Source organism: Macaca fascicularis, chromosome 6 (assembly GCF_037993035.2).
Source record: "Macaca fascicularis isolate 582-1 chromosome 6, T2T-MFA8v1.1".
NCBI lineage: Eukaryota > Metazoa > Chordata > Mammalia > Primates > Cercopithecidae > Macaca > Macaca fascicularis.
The window spans coordinates 142,109,090-142,132,325 of record NC_088380.1 but is presented as its reverse complement, the minus strand read 5'-3'; the positions used below and the strand labels follow the sequence as shown (position 1 = coordinate 142,132,325).

Genomic DNA, 23,236 nt, shown 5'->3' with positions numbered 1-23,236 from the left:
CTTCGGTTAGTCCAGCTGAAACAGCCGCTACAAGAACATTAACTCTCTGGCCTCTGCCTTCTTCCTTGGTCACTGGACCACCAGTCATGACACCGGGAGCAAACCCGCCCTGCTTTCTGTGGTTCTGAGCCTCTTGAATTCGGGCCTCCGCCAACACACAGCAGGACATCTAGCCTTGCACAGGGGCCCCTTCTCAGGGTCCCCATACCACGCTTTCCCTCCTGCCCTCTTTCTCCAGCATCCACATCTGGTTTCCCTTCAGCACAAGTTTCACAATGGACAGATTTTGCACTTCCAGGATTTATGGTTCCTGCTGCCCCTCCTTGCTTTTGATATGATTCCATTATGTGCTTAAAATCTGGGCCACGCTCTTGGCTCCAGAGAGCTGTTTATGACAATTCTTTTATGGCCTTAAATCGCTCACCGTTAAGAACCTGGTCATGTTCAGAGGCAATGACTAGTTGCTAAGAAAGAAAACTGCAGCATGTCTCAGATGGTTGCTTGAAAAGTTTTCTTCATAGAAGATTCATGAAGGCTAGTGTTTACCTGGCAGGTAAATCCTCTGAGCAACACCTTGGACCCTGTTCTCCTCCATCAGCTGCCAGAGACTGATTAAAAGCAAATTGGTCGCAATCTTCTCACCCCGGACCCAATCACTTCCTCCCTTCTGCTGTGCTAGAGACCACACTGACAGAATTGGTAAAAATAAAACACCAGTATCACAAATACTCCCTCTTGACAGCAAACAAGACTGAGAACATTTTTTTCTTTTCCATTTCTGCATTACATTTTTTCAGAAGGCAAAGGATTTCAGGAATAAGAAGACAAAAGCTTTTATGAAAGACCGGGCATGGTGCTGCAATCCCAGCACTTTGGGAAGCTTAGATGGGCAGATTGGTTAAGCTCAGGAATTCAAGACATGCCAAGGCAACATAGTGAGACCCCCATTTCTACGAGAAAATTTAAAAACTAGCCGAGGATAGTGGCATGTGCCTGTAGTCCCAGCTGCTTAGGAGGCTGAGGTGGGAGGTTCACTTGAGCCTGAGAGGCAGAGGTTGCCGTGAGCTGACATCACACCACTGCACTCCAGCCTGATCGACAGAACAAGATCCTGTCTCAAAAAAAAAAAAAAAAAAAAAAAAAGAATGCCCTGACCTTTGGGCAAGAACTTCCCCAAACCAAGGTTTCTCTTGCCTCCCAACTCCCTCTCTGCCATCCTTCCTTCATCCAACAGCCAGACAGATCTTCTCATAAGGCAAAAGCGAATCACACAACTCTGCTTGAAATTCTCCAATGGCTTCTTATAATCCAGGTGATGAAGCCCGAACTCCTCAGCTGCCCAGGACCCTGCACAATTTGGTGCTGATCTATATATTCAGCCTTATGCCCCTTCCCTCCCCTGCCCAGATCCCTGCCCTACATGCACAGGGCTCCGTTAGCATCCTAGAGTTCCCTTGACCTTCCCCACCCCATAGCAGTTGTTTAAGCTGTTGTCTCTGCCTGAACCATCCTCCTCAATGCCTGCTTCCCTATCAGAGCACGAATGCCCACTGTGCCCTGTGAGAGCTTAGCAGTGTGCCTAGCTTTTCTCTCCCCACACTCTGCCCATGGCAGACCCAGAGGGCTCCATGTCTGTGTGTCTGAGATCACCGCAGAAGACTCCTTGGACCACCACATTACCACCCTCTGGTACTGGATGTAGCGTTGCCAGTTAAAATACTGGCCACAAGTTAAATTTGAATGTCAGTATAAACAATGAATATTTTTTAGTATAAGTATGCCCCAAATATTGCATGGGCATTTTGTGTTTTTTGTTTGTGAAAGTTGACAACCCTAGCTAGTTGAGAACTCTGGGATGCCCTCCAGGGAGAAGAACTGAGGACCAGGTGGCAGCAGCATGCAGACAGGAAGGTGGTAAGTGACGCCTGGGCAAAAGGTGGGGAGCATCCCCCCACTCACCTCCTGGGAGGCAGCGTATGGCCATGCAGAGCAGGACTCCAGAGTCAGATTGCTTGGGTTTGAATCTCAGCCCTGCCGCCTGCTAGTTATTTTGGGCAACGTACTTAACCTTCTCCTCAGTTTCCTCATCTATAAAACGGGGATAACCTACTTCGTGTGGTTATGAAAATTAAATAAATAAATATTTATGTAGCACTTAGAACAATCCTTGAGACATAGTAAGCATTCTATAAGCATTTCATAAATATAAAGCAGAAGAAATTAGCCAAGCCAACCCACAGATAAGGGGGGTGAGTCTACAAGATTTAATAATCATAAAACAAGAATGAACATTTATGGAATGCTTACTATGTGACAAGATACTGTGCAACATGTTTGTTCTATATCAGCTCATTTAATCCTTATCATAGCCTGATTATTTATTATTATTATTATCTTCTTTTTACAGATGAGGAAGCAGAAGAACAGAATGGTAGACTAGGACTCTAAACCAGGAAGTCTGACTCTGTAATGCACTAGACTGTGACAAACTGTGATCCACATTAATTCATTCATCCTGCATTCAATCATTTCTTCACTGAGCACCTACTCTGTGCCCGGCCCTGTCCTCATGCTGGGGAACTAGAATTAATGAGAAAGACACAGAGCAACCTCAGAGGATCATGGACCTGAAGAAAGACCTCATAGGAGCCTTTACAAGTGTGAGGAGTGGCACTGGAGAGAACGAGGTCTACGAGTCATGCAGACAGCAGGTGCTTCTCCTACCCTGGGACTGGGAGGGGAGTCAGGCAGATGTGTGCAGTCAAGGAGGGTTTCCCTGTAAAATGACATATTTGCAGATTCGGGAAGGCAAACAAAAGCAAACAGCCTAGCCAAGGAGATGGGACTTGGCGGTGCCTGCACCGAGGCTTAGGACTCTGCTGCAAACATGGAACAGGGCTGGAGAGAGAGGCAGGAGGTGGGGCGGGGCAGAACGAGGACAGACAAGGCCAGCTCGGTGGGCTGCTTGTTCCCCTGTGCCAAGCAGAGGGGGACGGCTCTAAAGATGGGCCTGGTCCCTCACCATGGGACTCACCCAAGCCACCAACAACTCCACCTGCCTCTCTGCAGTGCCAGCTGCACAGCACAGGTGCTCATCGCCCATCGCCAGGGTCTGCTCAGTGAGGCTTAAGGTTGCCCAAGCCCTTGCTGAATCAACTGCTTCTGAGTTGCTGTTATAACAAGAACATTCTGAAAAACTGAAAAGCAAGGAGAGAAGCTTTATAACAATGCCCAACATTTCGCCACTCAAAGAGAATGATGTTTGTAACTCTGTCTTGGCCATCCTTTATACACAGGTTACTGTTTTGCATACTTGTAATCACAGTGTTTACACAACCTTGTGTTTTTTCTACTTACTGTATAAGCATTTACTCCACAAATTTAGAGCTTTCATTGTTTTCTTAATCCCCCATTGTTGGGCATTTAGGTTAAATCTTTATTTTTAACAAGGACTAGTTTTGCATGTGATAGTTCTCCATTGTGAGAATTTTAAACAGATTTCTGAAATGGTTAATAAGATGAAATGGTTTAATTCAAACACTCTGGAAACCATACTCTATGATTTCCCCAAATTTTGTACCAATTGATAGTCCCATGGGTGATGCTTAAGTGATGCTTCCTCATTTTACCATTATCAGCTTTGGATGTTGCTATTTAAAATAAACATTTCCTCATTGAGTGGGACCTAAACCAAAATGCCATGATGCTGCGGCACTGCTGTGCTTTTCCTTGATTGCTAATGAGGATGCCTATTCTTCGATGAATTGGTTAATTGCCTTTCTTTTTCTCCTGAATTGTCCTTTGATGTCCTTTGCTCATTTATATGTTAGGGCCCTCTTTGGAAATATCTTTGCATGTGTTCTTAATATAATAAAGATGCTTGTCTGTAAGGGAGTGTTGTTGGATGAATAGATGGTGGAATAAATACTACTTGTTGGTTTGTCATATTTGCTGCAAGCATTTTCTCCCACGTTTAGGGGAGTCTTGCAGTGCTCCCTGTAACCAATCTGAGTAACAGAGCCCCCCTACACACACTCTGCCTCGGGGCTGCTTTAAGCTTAATTCAATACTGCCTGGCTGTCCCCCACATCATTTCCTCTGGGCTTAAGTTACTCAGGATCTCTAAATATTTGCAGTGTAAAGAACAAAACCAGAGATAGTTCTTGGGAACCTTGGTCGTTCAACCTCCTTCACCCCAGAACACGGCCAGGGAAGGAGTCAGCATGCAGGGCTGTAGCTGAAGGAGAGCTGCAGAGAGGAGGCAGCTGGCTGCCCAGACTCCACAGGCTACAGGTAATAGGCACAGGGAGGAGCTGGAGAGGGAGAGGCACCCGCCAGGCTTGGACTCAGAGCCAGCAGCCACACAACACAATGGAAGCAGGTATTTTGGGGTGACCCACCATGTCATGAGTGGTGATGGGGCCAGACAGGTTCCTGGAGCCCAGGATCTTGTTCTGGTCTAAGTAACTAGGTACAGGACACAGAGACAGGAGGCTGGCTAACATTAATGCACAGGGAGATCTTGTATGCAATCAATCCCATTGCTGGGCCTCAGTTTCCTCATATGTACAATGAAGGCCAGTTGTGGCCTCAGCCCCTATTAGTGCTGAATTCTAGGATTCCTGTCCTTCCAGGGAAGTAAAAAGGACTCCTCTTCTGAAAAGAAGGTCTGTTATGAAAAGAACTAAAAGAATGGGGGGAGGAATTGCCCTGGATCCCAGCTCCCAGGGCAGAAAACCAGCCTTGACCAATCAAGACCCCTTTCTCAGCAGACCAAGGAGTAGAGTGCCCAGACAACTGTGGGATTTCCTGGAAAGCTACACTCCTGCTATCATCATCTCCTCCTCCCAGAGACCTCACCTCTAAAACAAATGCCCTGAGGAGGAACTGGCCTCCCTGGGAATATGGACTCCCCATGGCCACCCCTACACACCCCCTGCACACACGCAAACACACAACACACTTTCTCACATGCAACCTTGCAGCCTGTGCAGCCTGCATTCAGTAGTACTCTCACACGCTGAGCTTTTGCCTGAAACATGTTTGTATTTACTTCACAGACATGGAGTGAACCCCTGCTATGTGCCAATCACTGTTGTAGACACTGAGGATGAGCAAGACAGAGACCCGCAGACACAGATAGATCATCCACAATGCACCCCCAAATAAACATGAAAATGTACAATTTGAGGTTGCTGCACATACAATGAATAAAGTAAAATCGGTGGCAACACAGAGAGGGACTGTTGTTGGAGGTATGCTTGTGTGATTGGAACTGGACAGTGAATATTGGAGCTGAGGCTCAGTGAGGAGAAGAAGGTTGTCTGTCAGTCTCTGCGGAGGAGCACTGCAGGTGGAGAGGCCAGTGAGCACAAAGGCCCTGAGGCTGCAACACGCTTGGATGTTTGAAGATAAGACAAGGTAGAGTGGCCAGAGCATAGCCTGTGGGGAGCATGGCAGGTGCTGGTCACAATGAGGTGTGTACTGCTGGGGACTTGGCTTGGACTCTGCATGAGATCAGGAGCCAGTAAAGGGCTCAGAGCAGGGACTTCCCCCAGGAGATCACTGTGTGAGCAGAGGGGTCCATGAAGGGCCAGGAGTGCCCTCCCTTCTGTGGTCACTGGTTAATTCCTTTCCATCCTTCATATCTAACTCAATGACCCCTTCTTCCAGGAATTTGTCCCCACCTCGCTACCCCGTCAGATCCCGATGAGTCTCCTAGCACCAGTCACCCTCCAGGATACCTCTGCAGGAGTTTCACGCCGATCTCTGTGGTTGTATAGTTAATGTCTGCCTTCCCCACTAGACTCTGAGCTGCTTGGGGACAGGCACACAGCTGCCTTGGCTTACCTCCAACCCCCAGCACCTTGCACAAAGCCTGGCACACAGTGGGTGCTCAATAAATGTAAAGAGAAGAAATAAGTAAATCCCTGGGGTCTCAGCAAAAGTCCCACTCCCTTAAGGAGTGGTGTCCTGTTTCCACTTCCTCCCTCCTCTGTACCCCCTACACTTCACGTCTACCTCTTCTGTAGAACCCAATATGACCATCAATGTGTTGACACCTGCACACACGCATGCACACACGTGCATGCACACACACAGGCAAGGCATATGTGCTGTTCTTCACTGTACCCCCAGGGACCTCCTTGAAGCAGACAGTGCCACTGTACAAAGAACGACCTCACCCATGCCCACCTGCTCAGAGGCCCATGACTTGGGCTCACTAGAGAGTCTATGCCCTGAAGGTGTGTCAGGGGCCAAGCCCACTCCCTCACCCACTTGGGCAGCATCCCCCACAGACCTGCTGGCAGAAGGTGCCACATGCTCTCCTGTACCATGGCTCCAAAAGAGGTCACACAAACAAGGGCTCAGCTCTGCTTGCACAGTGGCTGCCTTCTGCAAACCAGAGATCTGCATACACAGACTGAGGAGTGTAACTGAGGACAAACTACTGGAATGTCTGACCTCTGGTCCAGCCCAGGAAGCTGAGGAACTTTGGTCCATATTTCTAGAGCCAACTACTTTTTCCTGTGAAAACTCAGTGCCCATGATTGCTGGTGTTGTTAGATCCCAGTTAATCAATCAACATGTTCTTGAAACAAATATGTTAGAAATAAAATTGTTAATAAAAAGTAATACTTTACATGTTCTAGGAAAGCTTAGTATTTAAGAAATTCCTTTGCAGCATAAAATGCATTTTTTTGGAAGGCAATTGGCAATTTCTATGAAAAGTCTTAAAATGGGCGTGTGCCACGGCCCCATGATTCTATTTCTGAGGCCTGATCCAATGTATTATAACCTACCCCAAAATGGAGCTACAAGAATATTTGTCAAACAGCATTGGTTGTAAGAGGGTAAGGCTGAAAACAATCCAAATGTCCAGCAAGGAGTAGTCAAATTAATTCTGGCACATCTGTACCATGGAATACTCTGCATCTAAAATCATGATAATCGCACTAGTCAGCACACGTCAAACACTCTGTGCTGGGGACCACATTAAAAGCATTACATGCACCATCTCATTTAATTCTGCCTATGCTGTATATATTATTATCACCTCCATCTCACAGATGAGGAAACCAATACCAAATAGAGTTAAGGTATTTGCCCAGAGTCACACAGCTAGTACCTAGGATGCATACTCTGGCAGTTTGACTTCAGACACCAACCTCTCAGCCATGATACTACCTGGCCTCAAATGAAACCCTTAAGGGAGCTATTGTTGTAGCAAGACTAGCCACATGGAGCGATGTTCACAATATGCTAATAGGTATAGCAAGCAGGTTATTAAAGAGTATATGCAGCCTGATCCCATGTGCACATGTGCACGCAAAGCAAAGAGAGGATGCTTTGGGAAGATTTCACCCAAGATTTTACTTGCGTGAAAATGCTTGTTTTCTTCTGCTTGTGTTTTCTGATTTTTCTGGGCAAACATGCTGCTTCTGTATTAAGAAAAAGTATTTTTAGATTTTAAAACTAACATAAATGCCAAAAAGCACTCCCTCATACTCATCTTATGCATAAATGCAAATGTGCAGCTATTGGCTTAGCTTTAGGTATAGGCACAACGGCATGCATAGGCACTGCTTGCTTTTCATGGCTCGGCTTCTTCTTGAAGCAGCAAGGGCTCTCCAGCTGGGAAGAGACGACGCAGATTCTTCCCATTGCACCCCTCAGCAGTCTGTCCCCCATCATCCAGAAACCCTCTGGGCATTTTTGCCTCCAGGGAGCTGCCAGGCTGATGGCATAGAGCTGGGTGAGCTCTACCCTGACAGCCAAGCCCAGGGACTCCAAGAGCTTGAGATGATCCACCTCCTGTCTCTGGGTCTCTCAAGGCAGCAAGAAGAGAAGGGCAGACGGGCCTCAAAGCAACAGAGCGGCCCAGGGACAGGAGTCCCAGTTCTGCAGCCACATATACTGAGGACCCTCCTGGCCTGGTCACTTGCTTCCTGGCTCTGTGACCTTGGACAAGTTATTTCTTCTCTCAGAGCATGTTTCCACACCTGTCAAATAAAGAAATTAAAAGTACCAACTTGGAAGAAAAGTACCAATTTGTAAGAATCAAAGTAATAGATAAATTAGATATAAAATGATGGTGGCAATAAGTAACATTTCCTGGGTACTGATAACATGTATGATTTCTATAGTTCTCACAGCCACCCTATCAGAAACACTGTGACGATCTGCATTTTACAGATGATGAAACAAAAGCTGAGAGCGGTAAAGTCACTCGTGCTGATAAGTAGTGAGGAGGGAATTTCTGCCACCATGGCTGGGTCACACCACTACACCTCGCATTCTGGCACAATGTCGAGAACATGGGAAGGCCTTCATCCAGATGGTTACCATTGTCATCGCTCTCTACTAGGGCTCTCTACCTGGCTTTGGAGAGTAGTGTGAGAGTGAGGACTCCTCCTGGTTCTCCCCAATACCCAGACACTCACACAGCCACCAGGCCACTGACCCACTTTAAGGAGCTTTCCTTTGGGAGTCACCAAAACTCTCTCCCCAATACCCGCCCAACCCCCGAGCACACACACATACCCTCTTTGAGTCAGTTCCAGTGACCACAGTCAATGAATTTGCTGCTGGACAGTCTATGACAAGCCCCTGTCCAAAATTGGCCTTGTGTTCTGGCCTGGCAGGGGCCCTGGGGGGTCAGGCCTGCAGGCACTCACGCTTGGCACCTGCTCCAAAACCCTTTTGGGTCTTTGAGGATCTGGGCCCTGGGCCTGGGTCTCCCGGCAGCTCAGAAAAGTTGGCCTGCCTGGCCAGAGAGGGAACTACGCGATTCAGAAAAGTACTGCCCTTCAGCAGTCTGGGCTCCCCAAAGGCAGAGCGGGACGCTAGAAACGTGTGCGCGCAGTGGTCTGGGTGTGCAAGTGTGCGAAGGATACGTGTTGTGTGAGCGAGAGGTTAGCGGATGTGCGTGTGCGTGTGCGCGCGTGGCTCCGGGTGTGCGCTGCTGCGATAGCGGGTTCTTTCCCGGGGCGGGCGACGGGCGGGCTGGGAAGGTCTCCTCCCCTCACCACATTGAGAAATCTCAGTGAGTCACCGAGTGGTTCTGCATATTAATGAGCTCACTCGCTGCGAGGGCAGGAGCGGATTTAAAAGAGGCCAGGGCGGGCGGAGGGAGGCTGTGGAGAGAGCTCAGAGACAAGCGCAGAGCGCAGCGCACCGCGACAGACAGCCGTGGGCATCCACCGACGGCGCAGCCGGAGCCAGCCGAGTCGGAAGGCGCGCCCCGGGCAGAGAAAGCCGAGCAGAGCCGGGTGGCGTCTCCCGGCCGCCGCTCCGACGGGCCAGCGCCCTCCCCATGTCCCTGCTCCCGCGCCGCGCCCCTCCGGTCAGCATGAGGCTCCTGGCGGCCGCGCTACTCCTGCTGCTGCTGGCGCTGTACACCGCGCGCGTGGACGGTGAGTGCGGGGTGCTCCCCTTGTCGCCGTCTCGTCTCTTCCTGTCCTGGGGAACACAAGCGCCAATTTCTAGGCATCCTAGGATCCCGCGGGGGGTGGTCTGGGTGGGCACCAAGGTGGTCGAGGGGTAGGAGACTCCCTCGCAACTAAGCAGTTGCCCCGCGCTCGCTCGCAGGGTCCAAATGCAAGTGCTCCCGGAAGGGACCCAAGATTCGCTACAGCGACGTGAAGAAGCTGGAAATGAAGCCAAAGTACCCGCACTGCGAGGAGAAGATGGTTATGTGAGTTCTCGCTCCTCACCTTGAGGGGGTGTGCACTGCTGTCAACCCGATGCCAGGGCACAGCCTGGGCCTGGGTCTGGCTAACAAACATTTCTCTCTGACTTTGTCAAAGCCCTGGAAAAGGCTTCGTAATTGCCCAGCAAGTCCTTAGGACGCTGGCGAGACACTCTAGAAGACAGTCGGGAAAGGGGGTCACTGTCCCGCTCCGGGAAAGGGGGTCACTGTCCCGCTCCGGAACAGAGCCTCCCAAGTTCAGCCTTGCTAGGATTCAAATGAGTAGTCTCCCTATTTGTACCATGGGCCACCCACTCTGCTAGGGCCATCAAGGGTTAAAGGGATCCCTTGTGCCAACTCAGAAAACCTAGATTGAAATCACTTAAAGCACACCCACACCCAAACTGTGAGGCGTGCTGCCTTCCTGTCACTGGACAGAGGATTAATACAAACACTATCTTAAATCCTGACTCTCCTTCAGAGCCTTGTTCCAGTCAGAGGCCAGTGGACCGCAAGTTTTTGGCTCCTAGAGATGTCATTTTGAGAACGCTCCACGCGCTTCCCTCACCGGCTGTACTCCCTGTGGGTCGAGATACCGAGTGCTCTCCTGGGGTTAATGTGCCACATGGCTGGAGCCCTGCTTGGTGGGGATGTGGGGAATGTTGGAAAAACTGGGGCAGAGTGAGAGAACACTTAGTTTCTTGCTCCTCCGCCTTCCCAATTAACCACTTGAGGCCAGCACCTCTGCTTCCTCATCAATACGCTCTTGGCCAGGAAGGGAGCCCTTGGCAAAGCAGCTACCAAATATTTGCCACAGACCATTGGCCCCTCTTCCCCTCCCCCAGAAACAGGACGCACTTTATTCTCAGTCTGGGCAAGTGCCTTCCACCGGCTGGCCCCCACTGGCCCCAAAGCCTTCCACAGTGTCTGTGAAAGCAGGGCACACCCCCACCCAGCACCCCACATCCCCCGCCTAGGGGCTACACAAGCAGGCTGAACTTAGGGGAATTCAGAAATCCACTGGACCTGAGCTGACCCCACTGCCTTCCTTCACAGGCACCTAAATTAACACCCTTGTCCCTACCCCTTGCCTTGCAGACCAAATTCAAAGAAAACACCCAAAAATCCTTTTGGGTGGGGGCCAAGTGTCAAATGAGCTGGGAAAGGAGCTCCAAGCTCCTCAATGGTTCCAGTTTGCAAGCTAAGAATGACAGGGGGAGTTCCAAGTTAAATCTCACTCGTCTAAGAGCTGAAAACCACTCTGTATACCAAGCAAGTTTCTGAGACCTTCCAGGGGAAGAAAGCAGAGTAAAGGATGCAGTGATACCTAAAAAGAACAGAGCCCTCAGTAAATACGCTTGCCCTTTTCCTGGCTAAACTTTTGCACATATAGAGGAAAACTATAGCTAGGCAAGTGCGGGAAAGGCTTTATGGAGCCTTGTGGAAACTTGCAGGGGCCTCAGGAGATCAGCACACAATCCAATCGCCCTCTACTAAACCTCCACCCCCCTGCCCCCAGCCTCTCACCTCATCCCTGAGGGCTGGGGGCTCCTCTCCCTCTCCACGGTCCTAAAACTCTCCAAATCAGATGAGGGGCCAGCACTTTTGCAAAGCAGGTTTTCAGCCACAAAGGCTGAACAAAAGCAAATTTTCCAGCTCACCCTGAGTCACCCAGAAATCGCTGCTGAGGCTGGGGGTGGGGGCAGGGCAGGGGCCGGGGGGAAAGGTCCACTTTGCAAGTGGGAGTCTTTGCACCCAGAAGAATCCAGGAGAGTCTGAATTCTAGAAAGAGCCATTTGTGTCATAGGTCCATGGAGCTCTCACCAAAACCCTTACACAGCCTTCCCACCCCACCCCCAGAACTGTGGAGGAGAGGGTCACAGGACTCAGAATTTCTGATAGTTGCTGGAGTCACAAATCCCCATGTCTGCACTCCACAACCGATTTTCATAATCCCAGTATTATGACGTGGCATTTGAGCACTGTAGTGAGAGGGCTGAGTGTCCCTTCCTGCTCTCCCTGACCTTCAGGATTTGGGATGCACAGCCTGCACGCTGACCTAACTGAGACAGGGTTTTTATCAGGCATTGCCACGTCCTTTCCTTCAGAATGCAAAAGCAGCCCTGTAGGCAGAAAGAGAAAAGCATTTGCTAAATTCCTGCAGGGTGACTGGGCACAGTGGGGGAGAGAGACAACTAGAGTTCACTCTGAAGCCTGGCCCTTGCTCAAGGCTAGAGGAATGACCCGGGTCACAGAGGAGTCCAGTCAAAGCAGGCACCATCACCTGGCATCAGCAGGAAGACCCGCCCCTGCCCCAAGGAGCTTAGGCCCTAGTGGGGACCCCAGAAACCCAGAGCATGGAGAAGGGAAGAAAACAGGTTGCCCAGGAACATTATGCCCCCATTCTGTGGCAAGATCCAATTTTCTTTCCCCATTAATTGGGAGACTGAAGTCATGGGAATCCTGTCCCTTCCAGAACTTAGCCCATATAAGCCCTGACATTTTCCATTTGGTAACAGTGGGGAACTAGCTGACCTCTGTCCCTCTCTTCCCACTCTTTCCACTCTCACTTCCAGTCTCCCTTCTTTGCCCTCCAAGCCCATTCCAGAATCCCAGTCTACCATCATAGCTTGCATGGCTGTGACTCCTCAAGAAGTGGCATCCTCACCTCTCGCCTTGCACTTTTCCAAATACCCTAGGTGGTCCCTTATTCCCCCCAACTCCTGTCATGCCTGTGGCCCAGCCCCGGCTTAGAGAGGCTCAGAAGTTCTGAGCAGCAGGCTTGCCTCGCCCTCCAGGCTGGAGCCCCCACAGCAAGGCTACTCTCTCCTCTTGGCCACTTCATCTTCCATGACCAATGACTACTAACAGTAACTATTAATTGTGCATCTACCAGGTTCTGGGCACTTTGTAAAGACTGTATCTTTTAATCATCCCAATAACCCTGTGAGATAGTCCTATTATTGTGCCCATTTTACAGATGGCCAAACTGGATTCAGAGAGGTTACCCAAGGTCCCACAACCAAACTTGAGATTCAGCCCCAGGCCCCTACCGTCTGCACAACACCTGCTTCTCTACCACATGGCTGGGCTTCCGCTGGGTGTTGGGACATTGGCTGATAGAGGCCTGAGATCTTCAGGCTGTGCAGAAGAGAGGTCTTACTCTTCTGCTTAGGGGTGAGATACCTGGCACCTCACACAAGGCCAACAAGACTTTGCCTCAGGATCAGGAGATGCCCAGCGCTGGGACAATCTATGGTGGGTCAGAGGGAACTGGGGTTGAGGAGACAGAAACCAGAGTGTCTGCGGGGCATGTCTGAGCCTTACCATGAGCTCCTCAAATCCAAGGACAGAGGTGTTGGCATGTGCACCTTGCTGGCATTAGCTTTCTCCACCTCCTGATCCCAGGCTCAGAGGGGCTGGAAGAGTCCTCTGACCTTTGTTCCCCAAAAGAGGCCTGGGCCCTGGAGACAACACACTGCATGAGGTTGGGGGTGGGAGAGACCATCCGAGACTCTCAGGACTCCCAGGGGAAAAGTGAGGGAGGGTTAGGCCCTAATATGGAGTCAGAGAATAAGGGGACAACCAGAACCTTCCAAAGAGCCAGCCTGGGAGTGAGCACATAAGTAGGCTCCCTTGAGAGGAGGCAGGAAGCCGCAGTCTCTCAGGACCCCGACTTAGCCCAGGGCCACTCACAGGCCACAGGAGAGGCAACATGCTATTCAGCCTCCTCAACCCTCCACCTCATCCTGCTCCATTTCAGCATCACCACCAAGAGCGTGTCCAGGTACCGAGGTCAGGAGCACTGCCTGCACCCCAAGCTGCAGAGCACCAAACGCTTCATCAAGTGGTACAACGCCTGGAACGAGAAGCGCAGGTACGCGCTGCCTCTGCTCACCTTCCTTCCCGCCACACCCAGCTGTGGCTCTCAGGATGGGAAGGGACCCCCCGCCACCAGGTCATCTAGCCCCATCTAATATGTGAACACACACCACAACATCCACGGCAAACAGATACTCAGGCATTGCCTACATACCCCCAGGGACGAGGAACTCACCACTTAACAAAGCTAGCTATGCATCTCTTGTCCATTTGCAAGCATGGCAGGGTTTCTCATTTTGTAAACTAAAGTCTGCCTCACTCTAATATTTACATTATAATCTTAATTTCTCTTTTTATTTAAGTTACATAAGTTGTTAAATGGCAAGGTGAGCACTGGCATAGCTGCCAGGGGAGCTCTGAGTGTTCAGTGGGGTGAAATGTGACCAATTAGGTGACAGTGTATGTTGGCTAAAAAACTGTGCTATAAAACCATGAGGTGCTGAGGATGATCTTTGCCAGAAACATGTTTTCTTCTCCAAGGTGCCTCACTCTCTCTGCTGCCCAGAAACCTGATAAACTCCTTCCTTTGCAGGTGCTGGAAGGCACCACGGGTTTGGCTCTTTAAAATCAGAGCCACTGTTAACCAAGGCAGGCAGCAATGTTAAAAGCACCAGCACCCTGAACCAGCCCTGTACTTACTGGGCACTGTTTCCTCATAATCAGAAGGTGACTTCCCAGCTCTGGTCTCTTGGGGTCTTATGTCTGTCCTTGGAGGAGGAATCCAGTTCCTAGCTCCCCTGTACCACGTGAAGGTAGCCTGTCCTGCCTCACTCCTCAAATACGCAGAGTTTATTTCTACCTTTGCCTGCATAGTATGATCAGGAAGCGCACACACACACACACGCACGCATGCACGCATGCACCATGCAGGTGACTTTCCCAGGAGCTAGTGTCAGCACCCTCTGCTGCAGAGGGGGAAATCAAGGCTAAATGGGAGAGAGGGGTGACTTGCCCGGGAGCACAGGGCAAAGCCAGGATAGCAAACCAGGCCTCCTGGTGCTATTCCACGAGCTGCCCTCACAGGGTGGAAGGCGTAGCCACAGTGGGTGCCTGCATTGCCCTCCCATCACCCGGCCCAGCCATGCCACACCAAGCTCAGCCCTGTGACCAGCTCTCCAAGAGCTGACACTCAGGCTCAACCCCTGTATCTGAGCCTTTTTTGCTGCCTCCAAAACCGCCTCATCTGCAGTTGCTTGAAATAGAAAGTGATGAGAGCGAGAAATTATTTTCTATAAATCTGATGGAAATGAAGCCCTCTTTCTGGTCAAGCCAGGCAGCTCATGTGGCAAAGGCCAGAACTGCCCAGTCCACTCTCTGTCACCCTCCAGGCCCTGTGTCATCAAAACTGGCAGAAGGCTAATCCCATGGGCAGGTTATGGAAGAGGCTAAGGACATCTTGATCTGACTGCTGGGGGATACTCAAACCTTTAACTCACCTTGCTCCTCCCCTCTACCTGAGCTGCAACCTGGAAAAGCAGGCACCCACAGGTCTAAACATGGCCCTGCTTTTTTTTTTTTTTCCTGAAAATTCCAATAATAGCAACAAGAGCCTCTCAGCTACCAGGCCTACTCTCACTTTGCTATAAAATTAGTTCACCCCTCTTTCTTGGAGTGTTAAGGTCCCTGCCCTCCCCACCTCCCTCCCCTGAAAAAAGTTGAAAATATCTTAATGAATGTAGAACAGTAATAAAGGAAGTGTTTGAAGTCCTCTTTGTACAGAGAAAGAGAGAGAGAATGCCAAAGCTAGGTTAGAGAAAGGAGAAGGTTATACGGTGGGCTCAGGCCCATGGGTGCCACACAGAGGAGCTCTGTGCACTTCAGAGACCAGAGCTTCCAGGGAGCTTCCGGCCACCACAGGAAGCGCCGAGTCAGGCATTTTATTTCAGTGCGTAATTCGGTGGTCTTACTCAGAAATCAAGAACAAGACAGAGAAGTGATAGGCTGAGTGTAAAGTACGGCCCCAGGGCAGCCATGGGGCAGAACTAGAAGAAAGCAAAATATCTAACTGGGGACAGCTTGAGAGGTGAGGGGAAGGAGGGGTTGGAAACCAGTAGAGATGAGGCAATGCAGCCAGGAGCAGGGACTGAGGGGCACAGGCCTCCTGCACCACTTCCCCACCCCACCAACCACCTCTTCTATCTCTAGGAAGCAGCTTCTAGAGCTAACATTCTTCTGGAATACATGCATTCTTTGGGCAAAATACAAAGAAATATATAAGCCTAAGTCAAGGTAGAGAATGCCTCCCACCCTTGCTATTTTCTCTAAATAGAGAGGCCGAGTACAGACGCGGAAAGAAACAAGGAGGTGCGGGAGCAGCCCACCATGCTAGAGAGAGACTGCATTCCTGCCACTAACAGTCAGTGGCCACTGGGCAAATCTTAAGTCTGTGGTGCCTCAGTTTCCTCATATGCAAAGCTGGTTTGCTCCATAGGCCTCTGAGGACAAAATGAGATTGCAGAGGTGAGATTGCAGACGGTTAGAAAGGACAAAGCCACACTGATGTGAGTTTTCATGGTCCCTGGGACCACATCCTCAGAAGGGTCCCTCCCACTTCTCCCTGGGGGTTCCTGTAGTCCTAAGACAGGGGCAGTCCCTGCAGACCAGATGCAAATGAAGCCACTTAGCCAGCAGCTTGTGAACTGCCTGCCTCATGTCCTGAGCCACTTACACATGTGTTTTTTCTCCCTAGGGTCTACGAAGAATAGGGTGAAAAATCTCTGATGGGAAAACTCCAGACCAGTTGGGAGACTTGTGCAAAGGACTTTGCAGATTTAAAAAAAAAAAAAAAAAAAAAAAAAAAAAAAAAAAAAAAAGCCTTTCTTTCTCCCAGGCATAAGACACAAGTTATATATTGTTATGAAGCACTTTTTACCAACGGTCAGTTTTTACATTTTATAGCTGCGTGCGAAAGGCTTCCAGATGTGAGACCCATCTCTCTTGTGCTCCAGACTTCATCACAGGCTGCTTTTTATCGAAAAGGGGAAAACTCATGCCTTTCCTTTTTAAGAAATGCTTTTTTGTATTTGTCCATATGTCACTATACATCTGAGCTTTATAAGCGCCCGGGAGGAACAATGAGCTTGGTGGACACATTTCATTGCAGTGTTGCTCCATTCCTAGCTTGGGAAGCTTCCGCTCAGAGGTCCTGGTGCCTCGGCACAGCTGCCACGGGCTCTCCTGGGCTTATGGCCGGTCACAGCCTCAGTGTGACTCTGCAGTGGCCCCTGTAGCCGGGCAAGCAGGAGCAGGTCTCTCTGCATCTGTTCTTTGAGGAACTCAAGTTTGGTTGCCAGAAAAATGTGCTTCATTCCCCCCTGGTTAATTTTTACACACCCTAGGAAACATTTCCAAGATCCTGTGATGGCGAGACAAATGATCCTTAAAGAAGATGTGGGGTCTTTCCCAACCTGAGACTTTCTGAAAGGTTCACAGGTTCAATATTTAATGCTTCAGAAGCATGTGAGGTTCCCAACACTGTCAGCAAAAACCTTAGGAGAAAACTTAAAAATATATGAATACATGCACAATACACAGCTACAGACTCACATTCTGTTGACAAGGGAAAACCTTCAAAGCATGTTTCTCTCCCTCACCACAACGGAACATGCAGTACTAAAGCAATATATTTGTGATTCCCCATGTAATTATTCAATGTTAAACAGTGCAGTCCTCTTTAAAAAGCTAAGATGACCATGCGCCCTTTCCTCTGTACATATACCCTTAAGAACGCCCCCTCCACACACTGCCCCCCAGTATATGCCGCATTGTACTGCTGTGTTATATGCTACGTACATGTCAGAAACCATTAGCATTGCATGCAGGTTTCATATTCTTTCTAAGATGGAAAGTAATAAAATATATTTGAAATGTACCAAAATTCTAGACTGCTGCCTTTTTTCTATTTAAGCTAGGATGACAATAAAATGTTTACCATGTCCTGAAAAAATAAGGACAAATATGCTGGGAAAGAAAACTGGTATTTCCCAAATACCTGTCAACACCATCACCTCTGTGGAATGTGTGGAGCTGTCATTACAGTTGGGAAGCCAAGAAGCCAGGCCTTGAGGCTAAGGCTCCTTCCCCGACGATTCCTACCCCTGCAGCAGGTTTATCAGAGTGGGTAGGTTGGAGCACAGGGAACTAGAGGGTCATGATTCCAGCCTCCTCCACCCAAGACCACACTGAGCCTCAGCACCAGAGGGCAGCAAAGAGCCTGGATGCCTCAGCCAAGGGCTCTGCCAGTTCCCTGGGGCTGCCTGAGGACGGTGACAATGGAGGACTGGTGTAATTATTGCCTCCTGTGAGCCAGACCCTGTGTGGAGAGCCTTACATGCCCTATCTCTTTGAATTCTGGTAATGACCACAACGGGGGTGGTCCTACTGAAGCTCCATTTTACAGATGAGAAAACCAAGGCTCAGTGAGGTGATCACACCATTTAGAGAAGATAGTAGATGGGGCCAGTCAAGATGCCCTGGGGTCCAGGGCCCCAAGACGCCAGGGGGACTCGAGGAGGTGGGAAATGCCCACCTGGGAGGCTGTGGGACTCCGGAGCTGGGCATCTGGGAGCCACACCTGGGAGATACTGGAGCTGTTCCTGCTCCTGCCAGGTGGACAGGTGGACCGTAGGGCACACCTCATGGTGCTTCTAGGGACTGCATGAGGTAAGCCCCTGTAAAGCACTTAGCAGGACACCAGGGTGTGGTGAGCATGTGGTAATGGAAGCCCTTTTTTTTTTTTTTTTTTTTTTTTTCCTGAGACAGGGTCTTGCTCTGTCACCCAGGCTGGAGTGCAGTGGCACAATCATGATTCACTGCAGCCTCGAACTCCTGACCTCAAGGGATCCTCCTGCCTCAGCCTCCCAAGTAGCTGGGACTACAGGCACATACCACCATGCCTGGCAAGACGGGCTCTCCCTATGTTGCCCAGGCCAGTCTGAAACTCCTGGACTCAAGAATCCTCCTTCCACCTCAGTCTCCCGAAGTGCTGGGATTACAGGCATGAGCCACCATGCCCAGCCAGAAGCTGTTTGAATAAGCACAACACCAGGCCAGCTACTTTGCACTTTGTACCAGCTACCCACAGCGCTGCATCTCACTGTATCCTAAAGTCAGCCAGGCCCCGAAACAGGCCTCTCTGCCCTCACTGAGTTCTCCACACCCAGAAGGACTGCTCATGGGGACTGGCCTCCACCCTGTCCGCTACACTAGCCACTGGGAGCCAGTCCCCCATGTCCCCTTCACCTTCCCGGACATCTCCCTGACACGCTGGTTCTGCACACACTTACAAGGACACCCAGCAAGTACTCTGTCCCAGCATGTCCCTGGCAAGATGCTACCGCAAACGCTTTTATCACCATCTTATTTCCTCCTGGCGGCTCCAAATTACACCACATGTATTCCTGAGGGAGCTGAAGATCAGAGAGGTTGAGAAAGTTGCCCAAAGCCACAAAGCTACCACTCATCACACCCTCCAATGGCTGGGTCTGGCAGCCTTTCTGCTGAGGGGTGGAGGAGGGGCAGGCTGAGGCCACAGTGAGCTGGAGACCATGAATGCCCTGGGGCAGCTCTGCCTTTCCCTTCGTTACAGAGAAAGAAGGTAGACTGGACAGGGAAACCCCGAGACCAACGGACAGAACAGAGTGCGAGAGCCCCAGAAGACAGTGCATACCAGGGCAGGGCAGAGCGGAGGCCAGGCCTCTTTCTGGGAGTCCCGAACCCTACCCGGCCTCAGAGCAGCACCAGTGGAGCCTCAGGAGGGAAGGGGAGTGTACAAAGCTGGCTGAAGAGCCCCGGCTGCCAAGAGCAAAAGCCGCTCCAAGACAGCACGGGCCATGGGGTGCCGCTTGTAAACAAGCCATACACACTCCCTGTCCTTGCTGGGGCTCTCCTTGTCCTGCCTGTGGCTCTAGTGCTAGGCCACCCTCCTCTAACTCTGCGGGCCCGGATGGTCCCTCCCTTCTCTGATGTCCCAAGCCACGGATTGGATCACTAAAAACAGTAACAGTGTCACCTCACACCGGTCCAGCCACTGATCCAGGCAGTCACTCAAGCACTGGCCCCACATGCTCTATCTGCACTCCCACAATGCGCTATGTGGCCGGTGCCCAGACAAGTGAAGCACTTCGCTTAGGAGAGCAGAGGAAGCCCCGGAAGTCAAGCCTCAGCTGGTCAAAGCGCAGAAAGGGTGGAGAGTCTGCGTGTAAATGTCTCCATTCCCTACAGAGATGGGGTCCCGGGAGAACAGAGGCTGGGCTATGCTTCCAGGGAGAGCTTGGGCCCTTTCCTCCAGCAGACAGGGATTAGCCTGACCACTAAGAATAGATTCTGAGCCCAAACACCTCACCAAACACCAAATGAGGACCCACAGGCGCCTGGAACTGTGCGAGGCTCCAGAGAAGAATCTTCTTTCCCGGGGTTACAGACCTGTTTCCTGTACCTCTTCTCCTCTGGGCCTCCCAGTGTCCCTATGAGGTATCCACCTGCCAGCTTCCAGGAGAGAGAGTAATCCTAGTGCAGCAAAGCGAGGCCAGGTGGCCTTTCAGGGTGGGCTCTGCACTGGTGGCTCTCATGGGCTTCCCTTGGTAAGAGGGAGCTTCTCCTCTGCACACAGGGCAGACCTGGCCCACATACAGGCCCCACCTCCTTTGGAGCCACTGCTTCCTCACAGTTAGGCTTGTTTTGGATCCAAATGCCATTGCCCCTGACTTCCCACAGGCTCGTCCTGAGCAGGCCCTGGTGCTGCAGTGGGCTGACACCAGCATGGCCATGTTCTCAGAGAGCTCCAGCCCAGTCCTGCAACTCAACTCCTCCATCTCACCTGACCGCTCTCAGATCTCCACTCAGAGCTTCTCCTGGTCACCCTGGACTGACTACATAATTTGCAAGGCTAGGTGAAAGAAAAAAAAAAGATGCAAGCCCCCTATTCAAAAATTAAGAATTTCTAGATGGCAACAGGACGGCATTAAACCAAGCATGGGGCCCTTACCAGAGGTGCTCTGTGCAACTCACATGTCTCAAGCCCATGGGGCCCAACCCTGCCTCCAGGATCAACTCTAATACCCATATGGGTGACTCATTTTGGTCCTGAATTATTACATAATTTGCACTACAATTTAACAGTTTTATTTTAACCTGAACATCTAAGAAGAAGCCCTTCTTAGAAACCAGGAGCTGTGTCACATGCTGCTTTGTAAAAACCTCCCAGAATCTATGATAGCACTTACAAGGTACTCAAACACAGTTGAATTAATACTAGGATCATAGGGAGATACCCAAGAACACGCTTTCTTCACGCATTCCTGAGCTACTGCTATGTGCAGAACTCTGTGCTGGGCACCATGGGGAACAGGTATGACTGGCTGTGCTCCTTTACCCTCAAGGACAGAGTTCAACCTTTCATTCACCCAGCTACTGTTGCATGATTAAACATCTGCTCTGCGCTGGATGCTGGAGATGGCCCCTCCAGAAACTCAGTCTACAGGAAGGCAAAGAAGCTGCCTGAAATTGCTGTTGGTCTGACTGCCAGACGGACTCACGGCAGGCTCTGGGGCAGCCCCAAAGGGGCGGGTGCCTCACCCAGGCTCAGAGGAGGAGACCGCTGATCAAGACCTCTGTCAGTCCTGGGAAGGCTCATGGCAGATTGCAAGTCATTATCAGGCAAGAAAAAAAAAAAGTGCTGATTCCATCCTGGCTCACACATGGCCCGTCGCCGCCATGCTCATATGCAATGAGATGGACCAACTGCAGCAGAGCACCACGGGCAGAGAAGTAGAGAACACTGGGGGATTTAGAGGAGGCCCGGGAGCATCAGCCATGCCCCAGATGCATGTCCACAGAGCTCAGCCCCAGCCTCAGTCCCCACTCCCCTCTCGCCCAGCTCCCTTCTCTCCTGCCTGTCCTGCAAGGACACCGTGACGGGGGCCTCCGGAACCTCAAAGGCAAAGAAGCCCACAGGACCTTTCCTGCTCAACCTCCCACACAAGGAAGACACCATGCTGCTTTTAGAGCCCCTGGGGTGTTTTCTTCTCCTTCTGTTTTTGAAAAGTTACATGGATATTCTTGGAGGTCTTCAAGAAAGCACTAAAACCCTAAGCTATTTTCTTGCTTTCAAAGTAACATTTCCCAGCTTCCTCCATGCAAGTCCGCGCTGAGCCTCACCACCAGAGGGCAGCCGAGAGTCCGGGTGTCTCAGCCAAGGGCTCTCCAAGTTCCCTGAGGCTGCATGAGGAGGGCGACAAGGACAAGTGTAATTATTACCTACTGTGAACCAGACCCTGTGTGGAGGGCCTTACATACCCTATCTCATTGAATCCTGGTAGCGACCACAACGGGGGTGTTCTATTGAAGCTCCGTTTCACAGATGAGGAAACCAAGGCTCAGTGAGGTGAACACATCACTCATATTCACACAGCTAGCAGGTGAAAGAGACAGGATTCAAATCCACGTGTGTCTGGCTCGGAGGAGACTGTCTGCTCTCCGAAGTATGCAGTGTCTTACAGTTCCTGTCCACCCCAGTCCACAGGATGCTCCACTGTGCTCTCGTGCTCCGGCTCGGGGCTGATCCCGTTTATCAAATGGAGATTAATCATCCAGTTAACCTGGGCCACACGAACAACCAGCCTCAGCCAGGTTTGTTTTGCTGGTGTCTAGTTCTGTCTCCTACAGGCATGCAGAAATCACATGCTATTCTAGGGCATCTCCCCCTGATCCAGAAAGGGGGCTCCGGAGCTGTGAAACGGCTGCTCCAGCTCCCATTTGGTAGACACAAATTCCACTTGAGTAGAGGAGCAGCAGAGTTAGTTTCCCCCAACACCAAATACACTAAAGAAGCAAAATGACCATGATGTTGTCAAGTTCAACTCAACATTTTGGTTAGAAGCAAAATGATCTTCTGTTCAGTAAAAAATCAATTCAAAGTTGGATTTCAAATAATCTGCTTCACTTCACAATGAGGACAGAGTTGATATTCTGGGATGAGTGGTAGGCATGTCTAATTAGATGCAGATGAGACTCTGATCTAATATTCAAAGTTATTCCCCCAGAGCAACGGGACGGTGAAGCAACAAGCTCTTTCTTTCAACCCATTGTTACTTAAAGGCAGCCCTCACACAAGAATCATTTCTAAATCACAAAGGCTTTTTCCCCTGAAATAATGGCCTGCAAAGATAGACTGGAGTTAAGTATTCACATTGGTACAGCCAAAAAAGAAATTTCATAAGCCAAGAAAATTATGAGACAAAGCATATCCTTCAATTCATTTATAGCTACTAGGGTACCGATCCTGCTGATTCCACATATTTTGAGGGGAGTAAAGTTTAACCAACACAATAGCAACAACTGCACTTTCTCACCAAACTCCACTGTTAGTCCTGTTTTACAGATGAAGAACTTAAGGTTTAGAGAAGCTAAATTGTCCTGGGCAGTGTTAAAAGTTTTGGATACTCCTAGGTTGGATGACCATATATTCTGGTTGGCCTGACATAGTCCTGGTTTATGATAATTGACCCAATGCAATTACGAAGAATGTTCCCTTTCACACTCAAAAGAGTCCGAGTATGGCTGATATACTGTAAATCACCCCACTGACAGGGCCTAGCAGAAAAGTATATACGACGTCTAAGGAATGATCAGTCAACCTCTCCCCTTGCATCACCAACTCCTAAG

At 50.2% G+C, this 23,236-nt stretch overlaps 1 protein-coding gene across 2 annotated transcripts; it reads left to right on the top strand.

Moving 5' to 3' along the window:
• The first annotated feature begins 9,139 nt into the window (after nt 1–9,139).
• Nucleotides 9,140–17,450, top strand: CXCL14 (C-X-C motif chemokine ligand 14). Of its 2 annotated transcripts, XM_045394251.2 has the most exons (4): nt 9,140–9,416; nt 9,592–9,697; nt 13,455–13,568; nt 16,263–17,450. In XM_045394251.2, exons 1-4 carry the CDS (start codon nt 9,317–9,319, stop codon nt 16,276–16,278), a joined length of 336 nt encoding a protein of 111 aa, XP_045250186.1. In that variant the 5' UTR covers nt 9,140–9,316; the 3' UTR covers nt 16,279–17,450. The 2 variants fall into 2 exon arrangements, with proteins under 2 accessions (XP_045250186.1, XP_065402830.1); XM_065546758.2 differs by lacking the exons at nt 9,140–9,416; nt 9,592–9,697.
• Nucleotides 17,451–23,236: the final 5,786 nt, after the last annotated feature.